We start from the raw sequence: 19,911 nt of genomic DNA, 5'->3' as shown, positions 1-19,911 counted from the left end.
GACCGGCCCACCCAATTTTAACCCAAATATCTATGTGATGAAATGTAATGACTCATGGGCCGATTAATGCATATATGTTGAATTAGTTTAATTATTTCCATCCGTGGCTGGTGAAACTCAAAATTAGCAGAAATGACTTTTAATTCCAGTTATGCTTTGCTTCAATCTTGGTTGACCTTATTATTATTATTATTATTTTTTAAAAAAAGAGAGATTATTCATTTATTCTCCATAGCATCGTACAAATCAATTTCTCTTTTCAAGATTTTAAGATATTTATCAATTTCCATTGTTTCTTTTCAACTTTTATTATAATTTATATTTCTTTTGTAATTTTCTACTCATTTGTTAATATATAATTATATTGAGATTTTATTTTTCATTTTTATTTTTTAGTTTTATTGATGTATTTAGTTAAAAAAATTTATAACAAACGACCAAATTTTATATCGATTTCATTATTATTATTATTTTATATTTTTACACAAATCGAGGTTGATAAACACTTGATATGCTCGCAAAATTTATGCAAAGAAAATTTAATTCTATAGTATTCAAGATTGACATTAAGAGAGTGGTATTGAACGTGGGAGATTGTCGCCCCGTCAGGCGGCGACCGACGGTGCAGCGTCCACGTCAGGTAAAGTGCAACACAGCCGTCGTGGCAGACTCGGCAGCCGCATAAACTCCAGCCTAGCTAATGATCTCGCTTTTAATGAATGAAATAAAAAAATCTGCAATAGATATGATCGCTGAGACGCATTATATATACACATATCCAGCCTTTTTACTTTATACTTTTCCCATCACATTTTTATATAATTGTTTCAAAATTAATTAAATAATAATATATGTCTAAATATATATACACACGTCTGTGTGTATTTAATTAGCTAGTTTGGTGGTACGTGGTTCTGGAAATATGGGGAGATCTCCATGCTGTGAGAAAGTGGGTTTGAGAAGAGGAAGATGGACTGCAGAAGAAGATGAAAAGCTTAAAAATTATATTTTAGTCAACGGAGAAGGATTGTGGAAGTCATTGCCCAAGAATGCAGGTGGTGATCATTTTTTATTTCATCTTGATTTTTTTTTATATTTTCACGAGATTCGAACCCGATCGAGCTTATACATGATCTACTATTTTATGAAGGTTTACTTCGGTGTGGGAAGAGTTGCCGGCTGCGATGGGTGAATTATTTGAGATCCAATCTGAAAAGAGGCAAATTTTCAGCAGAAGAAGATGAAATCATCATCAATCTTCATGCATCCATGGGAAATAGGTGTGTGTTTTTCCGTCACTTTGAAGAAAGAAAGTAAAATGTACATTTATATGAAACTTCTTTTTATCACGAAACATTAAACGACATGTTTATGAGATCGATATTTCAATGAAAGGACCAATCTTTCAGATGTAATAAACTAAATTGTATTTTCCCAATTTTTTTAAAACGCAGTTTGAAAGATTAACCAACGGAAGGATTTTAATTTGTTAGGTGGTCTATTATAGCTGGGTTGTTGCCAGGTCGAACCGACAATGAGATAAAGAACTACTGGAACTCTCATTTAGGTAGAAGAATAGACAGTTACCGGAAACCGAACCCCAACTTTGTCCCGCCGCCGGCAATCGCCGCAGCAGCCAAGGCTGCAGGAAAGCGAACAGCGGCCACCGCATCATCCGTAAAGAAGACAAAACCCCCTAAAAACCATAACTCGAGGAACTCAAAACCATGCAGAACCCCGACTCCAACTGCATTACACAAAGAGGAATCGTGCAGCACCATTTCCTGGGAAGCAAACAAAGGTGAAAATGGGAATGCTTCGATGGATAGTTTGACGCCATGGGAAGATCCATTAACGGAGCTGGGAGCATGCGAGCTAGGACTGGGAATGGACAGCCAGATTCTGTCCCTCGATGACTTTTTAGCTGATGCTGATGGGATCTTGCCGACCATGGGAGAAGCGAAGATGGAAAAGGACAATAGGGAATGTCCCGACGGTGATCAGTCGGTAAATATGTATAGGAATAGTAATAAGCCAATATATTTGGAGATTAATACTGGAGAAAATTGGCACGACGTGGGTTCTCCAGTAAATTACAGTAGCGGAGTTGGCTGGGATTTGGACTGGGACTGGGAAAATGAAGAATGGGGACAAGAACCGAACACGTCGTCGCCACGGCTTAGGGTGAATAGTCATGATGAAATGGTAGCATGGATTTTATCCCAATAATTATTTAACGTAATTCAGTATATCCCTAATCATGTAGGTCGTTTATATAAACGTGAGATCCAAATGTCAGGTTTTGTCGGTATCATGAGAGCCAAGTTTGATGCAATAATTTCTCACTCGGTACTTTGTTTATACAATTATTGTTCAATATCAATGTTTGCCTCCATACATTTTAGGGGGGACATACGATTTTGTCTGAGAGAAACATTCGCCCAAACAACTTAACTCTACATCCCTTTTGTCTGCAAATATTGAAAGGGAAATGTACGTATTTTGATGCTTTCGCATTTAATTCTAAAAAGAGAGCCACGGTTATTTAAATAAATGCTATGAAACAGAAGAAGAATCGGGAAGTCCCGGTTGGAACATGGCAATTACTTCGCAATGGTGGCCGCCCCGCCATTTAATTCAAAATTAATTGGTAAAAACGACATCTATTGAATCGGGAAGTACCGGTTGGAACATGGCAATTAATCGTTTTTTTTTAAATCTCTTTTAGCCCAATTCAATATTTCTCGAGCCTTGGGCGAAATTTCGCGAGTTCGAGAATTTTAAAATTTTTTATATACTAAAAAATATATTTCGAGCTTTCTGAACTTTTATTTTTATGCAATAGTTGAAATAATTCATAAACATCATCAGATATTTCAAGTCGAGCATGGGGATTGAGAGTTGATTCGATCTAAAATCGAGCCAAAAAAAAAATTTGAACTCCAAATTGAGCTCGTCATAAGCTTAAAAATATTCGCGCTATTAAGTTTAATTCACAAACCTAGTTTCAAATAGGGATGACAATGGGGTGAGGCATCCCCACCCCAATTTCAGTTTTTTTCTAATCGGGGATTCCCCATTTAATTCCCATGGGGATTAAGTCCGCATCGGACCCCAATCCGGTTCTATCTATTAGATTTGAAAATTCTTATTTCGAGTTCGCATACATTAAATATCTATCATAGTCCTCATCTTCGCTTCAAATAATCTAAAAATGATAGCGAGGTAGGCCGGATTTGACATCATCATTTCTGACCTGACATGAATTAAATCATTATCTTCATCACCGCTTCAAATATCGGTTGAATTAACAAAAAAAATCTTCAAATACTCAAAGAATATTGATACAACAATCCAATTACATATATAAATATTAATATTGCTTAAAAAATACAAACTTTTGTAATTCATAATTTTAATAAACAAAAAAAATTAAAACCACATAATTAGCATGATGTGATGAGTTGGATCATAAACAAGATTTGAATATTATGAATTTGAGTTTCTTTTTTTGTTAATTATTAAGAAAAATCGTTATTATTATTAGTGGTAATAATATTATTATCGAGGTTCACGGGTAGGATCGGAGATGTTGATAATATTTTCATACACATCTCATAGGGATTTCAATGGGCCTGTTTTGGACCGGGTATCAGATTCTTTGGGTTCGGAGGAAATTTTCCTCCATAGTCCCCAATTTGCTTCGGGAATTTTTCAAATTCTCAACCCCTCCCCATTTCGATTTTCAGCCTCACAGGAAAATTTCCATCCTTAGTTACAGCCCCGCCGGAAAATTGCCATCTCTAGTTAAAAACGTGGAACAATTTAAAACTTAATAAATCATATAGTTTTGTTTGCTGGACAGTATCGATGTGGTCTTGCATTGCAGGTACTTTGACTTCAATAACTGGATCAGAGACTTAGGAGCCCAATAAGACCGAAACTAAATACTTTTATCCCAGTAAGATACTGGGCCCCAATCCAAAACTAGGTCGAATTCGTTCTGTCATTCACGGCCCAGTTCATTGGCGCCTGTGTCCGTTCATGTACGATTGAGCTATTCGAAACCACCACGAGGCCCGACCACGCCAGCGGCGCGTTGTCTGGTCGTACGACGGCGTGATACTCCTAGTCGACGCATTCTAGCACGTAGCAGAACTCGAAAATGAAATCGAAATTGGCAGCATCCATTTCTCCGTTATCTGCTGGTAAGACCTTAAATATTCTGTGCTCACCGAACCATATCATTTTCTTCTTTTTGCGGTTTTTTAAAGCTTCTAACTTGAATTGCTCAGCTGTATTGAACATAATTCGTACTTCAAGTTCATCAAGATCGATTGTGTCTCTTTTTGGACTCAACCATTCCCAAATTATCTGCAGGTAAATATGAATAAAATAGGTGAATTTTTACGTGGCGACTACAATAAATTTTTTAAAATTTTATTGTTGTTTCATTTCGTGCCATTTGCGTGATATTTGGTGATTAGTACCGGTAATTTTCAATCACACACACACATTACATCCCGATGAGGAAGATGAAGTGAAGTTTATGTATTTGTTTACTCTTGCCTCTGTATTGGTTTTGTTGGCTAGCATTTCCTTTTGTAAATATGTTGATTTCCAAATTTTCATGCCGTGTAAATGTCACATGGTGTGCTATGGGTTTAAATCATGCTGAAGAGATGTGGTTTGGATTATATTTCGAGTCTCACTGATGATTGTTGTGATCTATCTTCAGAAATTTATCAACGAGAAGTTTTCCGGGTTATCCTGAATCGATTTTAATTTGGTTTGTTCAGAAACTTTTTGTCATGCCACAAATACATGTTTGTTATTATGATCTCTCTGCCACAGCCTAGTGTAAGTAATGTATATTGGGTTTGATGAGTCCAAATTGCTGCAAAGTCTCTATTCTTTGAACTGCACTAAAACTTTGGATAATTATATGAAATTGAAATAGCTTGGTCGTAGGAGATTCCTAGAAAAATCAGATTCAAAGAATTTTTGGATGTACCTGTATGTGAAGCTATTTTAAACAATGCATGCAACTTTAGCCATTTGTTGTTTATTGATTAAAGTTCTTATCTTGATCACTGAAAAGACTTAAAAGCTCAAATAGGGCAGCATACTGTTCTGTGATTGAGGATGACTCCTTCTCGGAATTGGGCCCCGAAACATCTGACTGCTCTGCCAAGCAAATAAAATTGGTTACAGAGAAACCTGAATACTTTCTGGTATGTTCCAACTTCCTCATTGATTTTTCCAGTAAATGTTTTGAATTCTCATTGTGATTTCTCGTGACCATTTTGTTCAAATTTGGCATTATTCTGTAAACGCTCCTAGTTAGGTAAATGTTTTGAATTCTCATTGTGATTTCTCACTGTTCTTTATCTAGAGATGCTGATGAAAATTTGAAACTCTTCAAAATCACTGTATGTATGTTGTTCTTTATGCCCACAGAAACCTGATCCCTCTAGAAAAGGATTGGCTAGCCGGTCCAATTCTTCAGATAACAGACCAAAGTCAAAGGCCGCTGTTTCGGCACCCTTCAGAGCTTCTCCAACTTCTCGTCCCAAGCCTGGTGAGAATAGTGATGCTTCTATATCGCCTGATGACTCTAGCGAAATATCTGACATGGAAAGTGCACACTCCGTAGCCATCAAGAACATATGCTCTACAGTTGATCTTTCTGAGCTTGTAGAAGCTATTTCAGTATTTGGAAAGGTCACAGGTGCTTTGTTTGTAAATGCTTCCAATGGTTTGAAGTGTTGTCATATCAAATTCGAGGTACTTATTGTTGTTTTTCTTTCTCGTTCTTACTGTTGTATTTTGTTGTGGCATAAGATTGTGTCCACTTCTATCATGTTTCTCTTCAGCTTAGGCGTTGTATGTCTTAAGTGTCTTATCCCCTTGTTTTTAAGAGTGTGGACTCCAGTAGGCAAGCAGTTTTGGCTGGAAAAATTTCAGTGGGAAGTCAAGATTTTCCAGTTCATCCTCTTGATACCGTGGATGTACTTGCTGTTAGAATCAAGAACATAAGCCAAAACACTTCTGATCATGATATACACCGCATATGTAAATCTCTTGGTGAATTGGTGGGGTTAGCAAGGATGAGCAAGGATTCTGTAGATGCATTCTTTACTGCGAGGAGCGAAAAAATTCATGTAAACATGCTTAAGAGGTGAGAATTCTCTACCTCAATATATGGAATTCAGCAGCATTTATTGTTGCAAGCTTTATCAGTGATAATAAATTGTCACTAGCTTCATAAAAGCTTGCATTCGTTTGATCACTGTTTGGAAAGAGAATGCTTAATCAAGTGAAATCACAATGCTTTATATGTAGTCTAGTGGCGGAGCAGTTGGTTTCCAACAACAAAACGTCGGGTCCAAGTACCACCAGTTGCATACACGGGTTGATTTTTTAAGAAAATATGTTTTACCCAATTTCAGCTTCCTTGCGTGCACATGGTTTGGGATCACAATTTGAAAAGCATGAACTTAACAGGTATTCATTTTTGGTGTTAGGTTAAACAGTACCGTACTCAATGATTGTGGCTGGTCAGCTGATATCCTAAGAAGCAACTCTTCGGATGAGGGAGGCAGATGCAAATTGGAGTCACAGATTTCTGATCAAATATCTGGAATGAGAAGACAAAATATGATGGACAAAATTAACTTGGAGGATTTAGAGACCCTGCTCTTCAGTATACTTCACATTCAAGAACAGGATCCCCCATCAGATGCTAATACAGGGTCCTCTTAATTTTCTTTGTTGCCGGTCTATGTAACGGCATTCTGTTATTGCAGGACACTGGAGTATTGCATGACTTTGAATTCAACATATTGAGCTACGAATGGCTGCCGGTTTCATTTGTGAAAGGTGACCACCCCCGTTTCTAGATTCGTTTTTGTTTTTTTTTTGAATATATGTTTTTTAAATACATATATAATCCATATCAAGGGAGGTGTCTTGGTAGAGATGTTTTAATGCTTATGGCCTGAGTTCAGTCCAATAAGGTTCACATTTATTCTGTTCATTCTCGTCTCATGAAATTATCCTGTCTCTGGATTTGGTTCCGGCTACCTGCTAACAAAGACGTACTTAATGCCACTACATAAAATTATTCACATACAAAGGCAATATTTCAAAAAGAAGAATAAAATCCAAGTTTCATTTCCATGACAAGGGATATTAACCATCTAATTGAGTATAAAATTACTTTCAGACTAAAAAACCTTCATTTGAACATATCTTCGTTGAATTGGTTTGACATAAGCTGATTCAGTTGAATACCAAGGTCGTATATTTTAATTGTATAAAAACTTATATAAAACGATCTCACTAATTAATTTTGTGGGTTTATTCATCTTCTAACTTAGACTATCAAGCACATGTAAGTTAGGTGTAGCCTAATTTTTGTGAGAGTGAGCTGGCCAAGTTTAGGCCTATCTCATTCAGTTATCGGTCCTGTTTTAACGCCTCACCAAAGTTCATTTATTATACAATCCTCGTGAGATGTTAAAAAGCTGAATAAAAAATTGTACAATGCAAAATAATAATAATAATAACCCACTTAAATTGAGAAAAATCTCAAATGAAAAAGGAAAAACTCTATCTAAATATTAATTTCTTCATTATAATTAATATTTTCTCTATTAATAAATAGATATTTAGAAAAAGGAAAAAGGGTGTGGATATTTCGGAAATAAAGAAGGTCCAAAAAGGACACTTGCCTGCTTTTTACAGGTACCGGCGTGGGGTCGAGATGTACCAATCCAATTGTAAAAGATACCAATCTATTCATTAATCTTTCCCATGTGAGAATCTGAACACATTGGTCTCCCTATCTAATTAACTCACTATCAAAAATTGCACTGCATACCCCACCCCACCCCACCCCACCCCAGTACCCCACGATATAATAAAACTTAATAGGGTGGGATTTGGGGGCCAGTGAGATCTTGTAGGAAAATAATTATAAGATTTAGTGAGATTCAATATTTACTCTCCCATTAATTTACCCAAAAATTTTATGAAATTATGGTGTGAGTGTAACTGGAATTGCCCAGATATATCATGTCCGAAAGTGGGCAAAACTTTGGTTAGTTCTTGTCAATAACCAAACATCAAATCCTGTTATGGACAAAAACAGTTCTTTTTTTTTTTTCTTTTTGACCTTTAGATTGTTAATGATAACAATAATCATTGAGACAACGATACTCACAAGCTAATCATTTGTTGATGAAATGGTTTGCTGATGGTGTGTGAGTAGGATCCAACCTGTGGAACATGTAAACCTCACGAGCAACAAACCATGATGCTGGTTTTTCCATGTTTCAAGGGATAGATTCTTGTTTTCTTTGGGGCAATGTTAAGGGTTGATCAAATCTAATACATCGAACAACGTCAAAAAAAATAAAAAAATAAAAAAATACATACGACTTCTTACGCTTATTAGATGAATTTTAGGTCTAAGGATAACATCGAATAAATCCAATTCAGGCATCTTCTCATTGTTGTTGATCCTTTTCAGGCATCCTAGGAAAGAGGAAGATTTTGGCATGATTTGATTCCATTGAAGAAGGCATGTAGAATAAAACGCAAGTGACATTTTAATTGAATCAAAACAGAGTTTTTGAGAAAATTAATATAAGAATTTTTTGATTCATTTGGTCTCGACTAGTTCAATCCTCTTGTGATTTCAATCATTATTACATGAAAGTGCGAGGTATTAAAGTATGAAATTGTGATAAAGTTTCGCAACTTTTTGTTTTGTTTTTGTTTTAAATCCAGTATTGATATTAATATCAAGATTTGTTAATAAAATAAAATATTAAAAAATTTAGATTGTTTTTTTTTAACCACTCGAAAATCTTTCCTCGAACAAACCCTTGGATTCACCCATTATTTTATATAATTAATTATTAAAATTACTATGAAAATTTATTAAAATAATTGATATAATATAATAAATATATTTACTATTTAAATATTATTATAAAAAAATATTTATATAATTTAAATAATACTTAAATGAGTATAACAACATTTATTGTGATATCTATCTGCCAATTATTTGTTGTGAGTAATTAAAAATAAACTATTTAGTTCGTCATTTATTGTGATATCTTTTGTCAATTATTGTGATATATCAATTTGTCAATTATTTAGATTAAGTAATTCTTAAAATAAACTAAAAATTAAATATGTACTTGCACATGCCAGAGTTCACGTACAGCAAGGAAACAACATTAAAATCTTACATTCCATTAGAGTTTACATACATATTTTTACACAAATCTGAGTATGTAATAAAAAAAATTACAGACATCTTCAAGAAACCACAACATGAGCAGCAGCGAGCCAACTTCGTCGACAATCAAAGTCACCGAGTGAGGTGATCGATCTCTCTGGAGACGAAGCTTCTGAAACATACAGAATCTCGAGACCATGTACTTTATTTAATTGATTAATTCAACGAAATTAACAAAATTCAAAAACGAAATTATATATAGTTTATGCTTTGATCTGGATTAGCGTTGCATCACCTGGAAGAAATGGGGTTCAGATTTCTAGCGAAGCCACTGAAAGCGCCGTAGCTCTTCGAACTGAGCCCGAGGCAGCCAAGAAGACCCTGTCTGTACGGCAGAAACGTCCTTTTCTTCAGCTCCTCCGCCTGAGCTCGGTTTGCTGTGTAGTGCAGCTCGTGGGCCGAAGGGGGGACCCGCCGCTTCCACACGCCGTTGGTGGGTTTCACGGCAGATGGGACTTTTCTTCCTTTCTTCATCTCGCTTTCGCCTTTTTTCTCATCGCGGGAGGAAGAGGGAGATAACGCCGGGGAAGACGGCGGTATCTTCCGATCCTTCGCCGCGGAGAATGATATCGCGGACCAGAATCTCTCCTTATTGTTCTCTCTTCCCTCGCTTTTGCTCCTGTGTAGAAAATCCTTCAAAAACATCCACTTCTTCGAGTTTCTTCCGGATGATGAGGAACGCGACGAGGATGCAGAGCATGACGGCGTGGTTTCTGTCGAGGGTTCTTCTCTTTCATTTCCATTCTGATCTTGACGTGGGGGCTTGGTGTTCAAACCAGGCCACACGCATGGTGTCTTTCGTAAAGGCGACATGGATCTGGCTTTGCGGTGATGCAAGTGCTTCGAGCCGCGCATCCTCAGATCCCTGCCTCGTACAGTCGTTGCTTCTTCACCATACTTACTGTCCAGATCTGCGAACGGGACAACCATTTCCTGCGACATCAGCAAGTGAGACGACAATGTGATGGGTCGGATCTGACCATTGCAGAACAGCTCATCCGCTGAAATCATCGACCCGTTTCCCCCGGACCCATTTGGGGAAAGCCTCGAAGAAAACTCGAACTCGAACGAATCCGGATCAGAAGACATGAAAACCGGCTCATAACCAGACGATAAGGCTTTAGTTTTCTCACTGGACAGAAGGAAATGCATAGGGCTAGCCGGGGCACTGAAGAAGTATCCGAAGGAACCATTTCCTGGACTAGAAGGTGCGCTGACAAAAGGGGTAGAGCAAGCGCTGTCAATATCCTCACTGAGTCGCGGCGGCTCCGCGGCGGAGGGAATGCCGGTGGAAGTCTGCATTATTGGAGAGAGATTTGAGGAGTGAGTAGGAGAAGGAAATAGGCGAAGGAAGGAGTGCGTCGCAATTATTGTACGCAGTTGCAGAGCTCTAAGAGCGAGGAGGTCGTCTGCCTTTTACTGCTCTTGTTTAAGCTTATAACTGTATTCCCTTGCCACGTGATGTATGCTATTTTTTAGGAAACTGTCAGTCAGTAATTTATTTATTTAAAAAGTTTGCCATTAATTTTCATTATAAAATCCCAAATTTCCTTTTAAAATATGATTGTATCATAATATAAGATTTGCGAGTCCATATTTATTTTGATTTACATAAAAACTTTTATTACATTGTCTAACTTAATTTTAGGAGAATAATTTCTTATAGTATTTCACTCATAAAAAATTATTATTTTTATGACAAAAATATTATTTTTATAGCATAATTATTATTTTTCATGGTAACTATGAACCGTTCCGACTGATCTAAAAAAATATAGATATGTAAGGTTGTCTCAAACAAACCTACTCATTGTTTTATACGGTATTTCATCGTTGCATTTTTGATCATGGCAAAAATTTGTGTGAGACGGTCTCACGGGTCGTACTTTGTGAGACGAATATTTTATTTGGGTCATCCGTGAAAAAGTATTACTTTTTATATTAAGAGTATTAATTTTTATTATGAATATCGATAGAATTGACCCGTCTCACATATAAAGATTCGTGAGACCGTCTCACAAGAGCGCTAATCCTTATCATATACTCTAATCATACAAACCCATAATGGGATTCGAATACAAGAACTATCGAGTGTTTGAAATGGTAATAGCCCTGAAGATGATACCCATTAATCACAAAGCCCGTTAAGAAGCAGCCCATTAAATGAGAGATTATTGGGAAAAAAAATAATATAGGGATTTAGCCGTTTAGACTTAACGGACTGCGCAGAAGAAAGCAAGAAACCTCGAGTTCCTATAAAAACGGAAGTGGTGGGTGAATTACACGCGAATTTCTCTTCCCGCTCACGAACACCCGCAGAACAAGTACCCGAAGATAAGAAAAAATCGTGAATACAATGAAGTATGTTCTGGTAACAGGCGGCGTGGTGAGCGGCCTGGGCAAAGGCGTCACCGCCAGTAGCATCGGCGTTGTGTTGAAGGCTTGTGGACTTCGTGTCACCTCTATTAAAATTGGTACGTAAGTGAACCTTTATCTGTTGTAAATTTAACAGTTTTTTTTATGATTGTTTCTACTTTTTATATGTTTAATTTCGGATAGGAAAAAAGCGATTCCTCGATTGTAAAGTGTTTTTTTTTTGGAGTGGGGTACATACAAAATTTGATCGTCTTGCTTAGTTTTTTTTTTTTGGTTTTGTGTTATGGCAGATCCTTATTTAAATACAGATGCTGGTACAATGTCTCCATTTGAGCACGGAGAGGTCTTTGTTCTTGATGACGGTGGAGAGGTGGCAATCCTGGACAATCCCTTTTGTTCTCGATATGTTTCTGTGCAACAGCTTTTGCATTTGCTATTCTTGTTGTTTTGAACGATCTTGATGTCAGATGATTGTTTTGCGATATCCGCGATCACCTAAACTATCATGTGCAACTATGCTTTTCAAATGTATAAAATTGTTAAATCTTTATGAATTTATTGTTCATATTATTAAAGTACTCCAAAAAAATTTATGTGAATCAAAGCGTGTATAACTAATACCAAGTCTGAGAAAGAGCAACTGTACACTGTAGTAGTTTATGTGCAACCGTATATTCAACCAGCTTTTTTTAGAACACCAGAACAATTATTCTATTAAAATTAATTAATTTTTATTTCAATTTTTGAATTTTTTTACCTCGTAATATTCAATGAAGAATTCAAATATTCATTGAATTTAAGTGCTTGGTGCTTTAATATCTACTCGCCAATCTTTAATTATTTTAGTTTTAACAAATGTCTGTTGAATTTTGTTTCCACTGCCAGATGTTTGAATCATGCCGTCGATTGGTACATCTACTTTGTTTCTATATCCTGCTTGTGTTTATACAAGGGCATTCTAGGATCCCGTTGTCTAAAATTGCTCTCTAATGTTCCATTATATGGACAAATATTCTCTGCAATCAATCATGGGAATTAAGTTCTATCTTTCTTATTCACTTTAAGCTTTGTTTATCAGTTTATCCCAACAGTGCAAAACTGACCAATCCATTTTTTGACTTTATGGATATATTTTTTGTTCTTTTATTTTTATTATGTAATGTTAAGGTTCACTTTCTTTGTTTTGTGATTAGGTGTTTAAACTTGAATTTTTCTCTGGATGCTTATGCAAACATTTTGCGATGTTACAGACATTTTGTGACCTTTTCCGCACTTTTTGAGCTTTAAAGCTGTTATCTCAGTCTCTTTTACAATTATTTAATAGGTAGATCTGGATTTAGGTAATTATGAACGGTTTTTAGATGTGACTCTGACAAGGGACAACAATATTACAACAGGAAAGATATTTCAGGTACTTGTGACCATACTTGACCTTATGGTGGTGTTGATTTTTGTTTCTTCCCTAAGCCGGATGTGATGTTTTTCCCATTGGCAGTCTGTCCTTGAAAAGGAGAGGAAAGGTGATTATCTTGGAAAGACTGTACAGGTTGTGACTTAAATCCTGGATATTATTTAATTTATGTAAGATAGCAGCGAAGAAAAAGGAAACCTGTTGTCCGTTTTTTTGTTTGAAATCAGGTAGTCCCTCACATCACTGATGCAATTAAGAACTGGATCGAATCAGTATCTGTTATTCCTGTGGATGGAAAAGATGGCCCTGCGGATGTTTGCGTTATAGAATTGGGAGGAACAGTAGGTAAAGTTTTCTGGATGAAAGACACTCCATTCCACAAGGCTTGCTTGACACTTCTCTTTGAGCCTCATTCATTAGGAAATTTGTTTTTGTCCAGGTGATATTGAGTCAATGCCATTTATTGAAGCTCTGCGACAGTTATTCTTCTCAGTCGGTAAGGATTCAATATTTGCTGCTAAAAAAGTGAGATACACAGTTCCTATAATAATTGCATCATCCTCAGATTCTCATTCTCTCCTTTTCTTTTGTGGTATATATTGTCCTTTCGTGCAAAATTGTATTGTCTGTGAAACTGTTGTAGATGTCTTAGAAGCGGTGCTTTGTCATAGTGAACTGCATTGTCTCTCAGTGGTTTAGTCATTTTGATTAATTGAAGTGTTTCATTTGTCATCAACACATTTCTTCTTCCATTGTTATTGTATCCCTAATGTTGCTCTTTTACTTTTTTGGCTTTAGGACAAGATAATTTCTGTCTGGTTCATGTGAGTCTTATACCTGTTCTTGGCGTTGTTGGCGAGCAAGTAATACCCTATTCTCCTGTGTAAATTTGCTACAGCTTTACTCTACTCTTTAGTTTTATATTTAGCAAGTTGAAGTCCTTATTCATCCGCATATCTGCAGAAAACAAAGCCCACTCAGCACAGTGTGCGAGAATTGAGAGCATTGGGGTTGACCCCCCATTTTTTGGCTTGTCGTTCTGCACAGGTAGGTAGTTTATGGGCTGCAACATGTGGTTGCAATTTTGTCTTCTTTGAACTCGATTTATATGTTGGATTCGTTTAATTCATGTGATTATTTTAAGTTGTAATTTTAGTTTTGTTTAATAGAGCTGTGCTGTAACATTTAAGCTATTTTCTTTTTTATCCTGGTAGAATTGTGTAAACATAAATTAATTTGCATGAATCTTTGATATTGTTTCCTGGTTATGACCTCTCCTGTGTATTATTCAATGCTCTTCAATTTTTTCCCCATAAAACTTTATTAGGATATTTTGAAACTCTATGGCTCTTTAAGTTGCACACATTTAGATATTGCTCAGCTACCATGGTTATGCATGTGAAAAACTTGAAATTGGGATCTCTACTGTTGCAGCCGTTGTTGGAAAGCACGAAGCAGAAACTGTCCCAGTTTTGTCATGTCCCTGTAAGAAGTTATTTTGTAATGCGTATTTTGGATTTTATTAATCGTCTTTCTGCTACTTATAGTTTTCTTACGGTTTGATTTCATTTCAGGTTGCCAATATTCTCAATATACACGATGTGCCGAACATTTGGCACATACCTCTTCTTCTTCGGGTTGGTTATCGTTATCTTAAGGCGTGAGTATTATTCTAGTCTTGGCTATTTGAGGTGTTCATTCTTAAACATCTGGTTCTTACTTTTTTACTAGAACCAAAATGCACATGATGCCATCCTCAAACATCTGGACTTGCGAAGGTGAATTCTTATTTGAATGTTTTTTATCTTCTATTCTTACTCTCTGTACTTTTGTTAGATCACAGTATTTAATTTCTCTGGGCACATGTTTTTTGGGGTTCTCTCATATATGATTATGATCTGTAGAATATTGAAAATTATTTGCGTAACAGCATTGTTCTCCTGACTATACATACATGTAATTTTTCAGTGTTTCCAAGTTTCCCAATTTACAAGAATGGACCAAACGAGCTGAGATTTTTGACAACCTAACAAACTCCGTTAGTAACAAACACCTGATTGCTGCTTTTGACTGATTTCTTTTTTATGTTGGCTGATGAATGTCTGGATCTGCAGGTTAGAATTGCAATGGTGGGGAAGTATGTTGGGATGGCAGATTCATATTTATCTGTTGTTAAGGTGAGATAATATAAATTTTTATAGTTTCTATATTCAGCCGATGTTTAATATGGCGACACACCAGTGGCAGTGGATATCATCTTACATTTGGGGGTATTTTATGGTTACTTATATGTTATGCAGTCGTAAAAGATATGTATTGGCTTTCTGTGTTCAAGTGTTTAGTTTTGTTTGAGATCCCATGGTTTTTTGTATACTCCATGTTATATTCCGGAATTGAATAATGAATAATCGGCTGGTTTCTAAGATAAGAACTAAATCTTTTGATTTATTTCAGGCCCTTCTCCATGCCTGCATTGCGTGTTCGTTGAGACCAGCTATTGATTGGATTGCGGCTTCGGATCTTGAGGATGACAGCGCAGAATCGGTAAAGATGTCAAACAGTTGCACGACAGGATTCTCAATTTTTTGCTTGAAATCTGTGTTTTCAGCTCTTTTTTTTCCATTGCAGTCACCGGAAGCTTATGGAGCTGCTTGGAGAACTCTTAGGGTATGGTTATATTCTGATTTTGAATAATATGTTTATTTCGCTTCTCATTTAGAGCACTGACTTACAAGCCGTGAAGTGAATTTTGTTCTGCACATTTTTCCCGTTTTATAAATTTTTCTTTTTGGAAGACTATTTAAAGCTGTGCTGGAATGCATTATTATTTCTATAATTCAAAATTGTATATCTGTTATTATAGACATTGCAGTACCTTATGGAGTATAGTGTAAGCTGTTTTGATCACCATGGTCTATGGATTCTGCTGATAGTGTAGAATGGAGTATAATTTATACCGGTTTAATCTTTGTTTCCTGTCAAAAAAAAAAAAAAAAAAATACCGGTTTAATCACCATGAATATTGATCACCATATTACATCATTATGCTTATCCTATAATTTTTTATATGTTATAATATGTTGTGTAAAGAGCCATAGACAGGCCGCTCACACCGAGGCCATTTTCTGGACCATAGGTATTTAGTCCCATTCTTAATGCAATTTTGAAAGCAACTTCATCTATGTGAAAATTCAATCTTATAACCAAATTTTCCATGTATTATACGCCATGACATCTATTTTGTTTTCACTTACTATAATGTTTGTTTTATAATTCACATGAAGGTCTTTGGTTTTTAAACTGCTTGCAAATTATTCTAATCCCAAGCCAACCAATTTTTTAGAATGCTGCATGTGTCTTGGTTCCTGGTGGGTTTGGAGATCGTGGGGTGACTGGAATGATCTTGGCTGCCAAATATGCGAGAGAGAATAGAGTTCCATATCTTGGGATTTGTTTAGGCCTGCAGATTTCTGTGATTGAGATAGCGAGAAATGTAAGTTTGTTCCTCAAACCATATATTGGTTTTTACATGTTAACAATGGAAGCCTGTATGCCCTTATGCATCTTTGCAGGTTTTGGGATTAGAAAGCGCAGATAGCGAAGAGTTTGATGATAAGACACCCCACCCTGTGGTGATTTTCATGCCAGAGGTAAAAGTGTAAAGAGATTCTTCTAGAAATGTTCACTTAATTGATTTATGACATTTTTCTTCTATACTTGTCTTCAGGGTTCAAAAACACACATGGGGAGCACAATGAGACTTGGTACCCGTAGAACATTATTCCAAACTCCAGATTGCATAACATCGAAGCTGTAAGAGCTAAAGCCATATCACTGTGCTAAATTGTGTAGCCTTTTAGCTGTGATATATGCCTAGAAGAGTCCGAGCTCAGAGTGATTAAATATTAGTTGAATTGATGGTGGTAACAAAGACGTAAATGCTGTCAATCTCACAAAAGTATTATGGTTTTTGTAAGTACTGTGAGTTGCTGTGTGCACAAAGTACATTGACACCGAGCTTTTGGATTTTGATTGTTAAATAGTACAATAATTATAAATGTATCCATCAGTTTGATGAAGCTTTATGTGGTGGTTGGTGGTGCTTTTTATTTTGCTATATCTTGAGGATCATACAAGTTGATCTTTCTGTTCTCCTGATTCAGATATCAGTACATGGAAAGCTCAGCTACTGGAGTGTTCGAGAGAATGCTCATATCTATTAGAAACATTTTGATTGCTGCATAACCATTCTTTTTTAAACTTTCTAATGGTATTTGCTTTCCTCCAGCTACCATAATTCAGAGTATGTGGATGAGCGGCATCGGCACAGATATGAGGTTAATTGATGATAAAATTTGGAGAATTAAATTATTTGACTGACATATTTTACTTAAATACTTATCGTATTGATCGGTACAGGTGAATCCAGAGATGGTCGGTATTTTGGAAGAATCTGGCTTGAAATTCGTGGGGAGAGACGAAACTGGGAAGCGAATGGAGGTCAGTTTCTTGCAAAATGCCTATCGTTCTATTATTTTCTCTTGCAATTTAGCTGTTCGGATTAGTTAGTTCCATTTATCGTGCACTTCTGAGTCAAACTTTTTATAATTTCTATTTCATCATTTCCTAAATACTGTTGCTGATTTTCTTTAGTTTGCACCCCTGATATCAAAGTTTCCTTGGATTTATAATTTTTATTTTGCTTTCCATCGATTTATTTCTGAAGATTATGGAGTTTTCAGACCATCCATTCTACGTGGGGGTTCAGTTTCATCCAGAATTCAAGTCAAGGCCAGGGAGGCCCTCGGCTGTATTCTTAGGTATATCAATGACCAATACTCGATGTCTTGTAAAGTGTTTAATAGACCTGATGTAAAGTAATATCTGGTTGTTGATTATGTTGTTTTAGGAACTTTGATAGTCGTAGTTTAATGTCTTGAGATTAATCTAGTCCAACTCTCACCCACACATGAGTTGATGTTCAAAAACTTTTTCTGGTGGTTTAAGTGATCACCAGTACACTATGCTTCCTATATTGAGTATATGTTACCATACAGCTTAAATAAAATTATTATCTCCGTCTAGTTTTTGAATTGACCAATATATTTTTTAATGTGCCAGGGTGCTTGATCAGACACTAACTATATTCTACTTGCAATTGACATTTTATAGGTTTTGTCTTGGCGGCAGTTGGACAGCTGCAAACTTATCTTGAAAATTCTCAGAATGGAAGCTTGTAGAGTGACCCTTTTCCAGCACAGATGAGGTACGTAATTATTATTGGAAGAATTTAATTCCTAAGTTTACGGCTCCACTTGCCAGGTCTTTGTATGGATCCTTTTTTTCTTTGGAACTCTTTAGATTTAGGTTGGGAGATTTATTTGAATAATTTGATATTTATTATGATTTCATCTTTTACAGTACCAAGTCGTCCACGCTCGTGTCCATTTTGCATTGGACATTGTATTATTTGTTCTTAACTAGAAGCAATCCTTTGTCGTCCAAATTATGATTCTTTTCGTACTAACTCTTAAGAAGATTTGGTTAAGTTTAATATAATTGTGAACTTATTGAGCTCAGGCTTGAATATTAAGCCTGACAAAAATATGAGCCAAATTCGGGTTTTGATTGGCTTGGCCAATTTTAAGCTCGACTCTATCAATCATAACATTTTATCGAAAATGGTATTAAAGAAGAATCTGATTTTCCTTTTTCTGTCAAGTATATATAAATATATTCAGAAATTACTCTATTTTTAATGATATTGAATGAATTTCTAATTTGACTAATAAAAGTTGTTTATACGTTCCAGTTTTCACGAAATAAAAGCATGCTCAAATGAAAATTTTCTTAGTTTGAGTCTTATAAGTGATAATCAGATAGCTATTTGACGAATACCGTAGAGTACTAGAGTTGAAACTTATATCCAGCTCTATTTGTCTCTAGAAAGTTTATGACCGATAGGAGGATAAAGACGATGTGATTTTGTGTGACTTGTAAATTTATACATGGACATCGAACATAATCTTATTTGGGCAGTCTGAAATCAGCTCCGAGTTCGGGATCACTCTGCGAATCATGTATATATGGGTTGTATATGTGTGAGTCTCATTGAGTGTATGATGCGACTATTTGTGGGTGCAGGAAATCAGGCCAACTCGATGAGTCGGGGTTGAGCTCATTGGAATTTTTGTAGCAGATTCAAGAGGAAGTGACATAATGATGTTGGCTATCTTGTACTGTTTTAGTCGTCGTATTTTCTGAGTGAAATTAGTTTGATGATTATGCTCGAGTTTGGGTAAACATTTCTTGTATTACTAACAATACCTGTTAGTTGTGGAGATATATTGCCAGGTTTTGTTACTTTTGAGACGGATTGCAGTCGCAGTAAAAAATGTTGAAAACATGGATAATAGACACGGCGAGTGATCCGACTTTTGGTATACGTTTTGCTTGATGATCGCATAACATCTTCCATTGAAGGTATTGGTTTGTAAGTTTATTTTTGAAAATGTAATAATAAAACAGATGTACACAATTATTTAGAAGCACCTATATTTATTGGCTTTACAACACTTGTTTATAGTTGAATGCACCTTTTTGGTATGAAAGAGAGAGACTTTTAACATCTTCATGTGAGGCAACAAATTTCATTTAATCGTAACTAATTCTCTGCCAAGGTGCTTGTGGCATACTTATTTTAATAGTGATTAATGCTCATTTGTGATATTTCTATCACAATTATTCTAATGTCATATGATTAAAGAAAAGATCCATCGGCAACATTGTACTAGAAATACAGTAAAAA

The 19,911-nt window shown here is 35.9% G+C and overlaps 4 protein-coding genes across 5 annotated transcripts; 3 read left to right on the top strand and 1 right to left on the bottom strand.

The window, feature by feature from the left end:
* Nucleotides 1-878: 878 nt before the first annotated feature.
* On the top strand, nt 879-2,275 carry LOC140967339 (uncharacterized). The gene is made up of 3 exons (XM_073427811.1): nt 879-1,055; nt 1,151-1,280; nt 1,494-2,275. Exons 1-3 carry the CDS (start codon nt 923-925, stop codon nt 2,227-2,229), a joined length of 999 nt encoding a protein of 332 aa, XP_073283912.1. The 5' UTR covers nt 879-922; the 3' UTR covers nt 2,230-2,275.
* Nucleotides 2,276-4,012: 1,737 nt separating this feature from the next.
* LOC140967338 (uncharacterized) lies at nt 4,013-6,853 on the top strand. 2 transcript variants are annotated; one of them, XM_073427809.1, is made up of 6 exons: nt 4,013-4,208; nt 4,296-4,380; nt 5,120-5,234; nt 5,461-5,787; nt 5,922-6,181; nt 6,528-6,853. In XM_073427809.1, the coding sequence occupies exons 1-6, from the start codon at nt 4,166-4,168 to the stop codon at nt 6,763-6,765; spliced, it is 1,068 nt and encodes a 355-aa protein (XP_073283910.1). In that variant the 5' UTR covers nt 4,013-4,165; the 3' UTR covers nt 6,766-6,853. The 2 variants fall into 2 exon arrangements, with proteins under 2 accessions (XP_073283910.1, XP_073283909.1); XM_073427808.1 differs by having other exon boundaries at nt 5,102-5,234.
* A 2,392-nt stretch (nt 6,854-9,245) lies between these two features.
* Nucleotides 9,246-10,772, bottom strand: LOC140967340 (uncharacterized). The gene is made up of 2 exons (XM_073427812.1): nt 9,552-10,772; nt 9,246-9,428 (listed from the first exon to the last, which is right to left on the bottom strand). Exons 1-2 carry the CDS (start codon nt 10,616-10,618, stop codon nt 9,389-9,391), a joined length of 1,107 nt encoding a protein of 368 aa, XP_073283913.1. The 5' UTR covers nt 10,619-10,772; the 3' UTR covers nt 9,246-9,388.
* A 735-nt stretch (nt 10,773-11,507) lies between these two features.
* LOC140967285 (uncharacterized) lies at nt 11,508-19,676 on the top strand. The gene is made up of 23 exons (XM_073427721.1): nt 11,508-11,790; nt 11,983-12,062; nt 13,017-13,103; nt 13,188-13,238; nt 13,331-13,448; nt 13,543-13,599; nt 13,902-13,966; nt 14,067-14,150; nt 14,538-14,588; nt 14,678-14,740; nt 14,835-14,881; nt 15,072-15,141; nt 15,218-15,280; nt 15,558-15,647; nt 15,732-15,770; nt 16,447-16,596; nt 16,676-16,753; nt 16,831-16,916; nt 17,392-17,440; nt 17,523-17,603; nt 17,830-17,923; nt 18,276-18,369; nt 19,248-19,676. The coding sequence occupies exons 1-22, from the start codon at nt 11,673-11,675 to the stop codon at nt 18,341-18,343; spliced, it is 1,689 nt and encodes a 562-aa protein (XP_073283822.1). The 5' UTR covers nt 11,508-11,672; the 3' UTR covers nt 18,344-18,369; nt 19,248-19,676.
* Nucleotides 19,677-19,911: the final 235 nt, after the last annotated feature.

The sequence above is a fragment of the Primulina huaijiensis genome, unplaced genomic scaffold (genome assembly GCF_012295235.1).
Source record: "Primulina huaijiensis isolate GDHJ02 unplaced genomic scaffold, ASM1229523v2 scaffold24871, whole genome shotgun sequence".
In the NCBI taxonomy this organism is placed as follows: domain Eukaryota; kingdom Viridiplantae; phylum Streptophyta; class Magnoliopsida; order Lamiales; family Gesneriaceae; genus Primulina; species Primulina huaijiensis.
This window is presented reverse-complemented; position numbering and strand designations above follow the sequence as displayed.

Bases quoted from the DNA above. Each gene is read 5' to 3' on its own strand.
- LOC140967339 (XM_073427811.1), top strand. From the start codon at position 923: ATGGGGAGATCTCCATGCTGTGAGAAAGTGGGTTTGAGAAGAGGAAGA. The intron at 1,056-1,150 runs GTGGTGATCATT...TATTTTATGAAG, and splicing joins GTCATTGCCCAAGAATGCAG to GTTTACTTCGGTGTGGGAAG. The intron at 1,281-1,493 runs GTGTGTGTTTTT...TTAATTTGTTAG, and splicing joins CATGCATCCATGGGAAATAG to GTGGTCTATTATAGCTGGGT.
- LOC140967338 (XM_073427808.1), top strand. From the start codon at position 4,166: ATGAAATCGAAATTGGCAGCATCCATTTCTCCGTTATCTGCTG. The intron at 4,381-5,101 runs GTAAATATGAAT...ATCACTGAAAAG, and splicing joins CATTCCCAAATTATCTGCAG to ACTTAAAAGCTCAAATAGGG. The intron at 6,182-6,527 runs GTGAGAATTCTC...TTTTGGTGTTAG, and splicing joins CATGTAAACATGCTTAAGAG to GTTAAACAGTACCGTACTCA.
- LOC140967340 (XM_073427812.1), bottom strand. From the start codon at position 10,618: ATGCAGACTTCCACCGGCATTCCCTCCGCCGCGGAGCCGCCGCGACTC. The intron at 9,429-9,551 runs GTGATGCAACGC...TGTATGTTTCAG, and splicing joins CTGAACCCCATTTCTTCCAG to AAGCTTCGTCTCCAGAGAGA.
- LOC140967285 (XM_073427721.1), top strand. From the start codon at position 11,673: ATGAAGTATGTTCTGGTAACAGGCGGCGTGGTGAGCGGCCTGGGCAAA. The intron at 13,600-13,901 runs GTAAGGATTCAA...TTTTGGCTTTAG, and splicing joins ACAGTTATTCTTCTCAGTCG to GACAAGATAATTTCTGTCTG. The intron at 14,741-14,834 runs GTTGGTTATCGT...CTTTTTTACTAG, and splicing joins ACATACCTCTTCTTCTTCGG to AACCAAAATGCACATGATGC.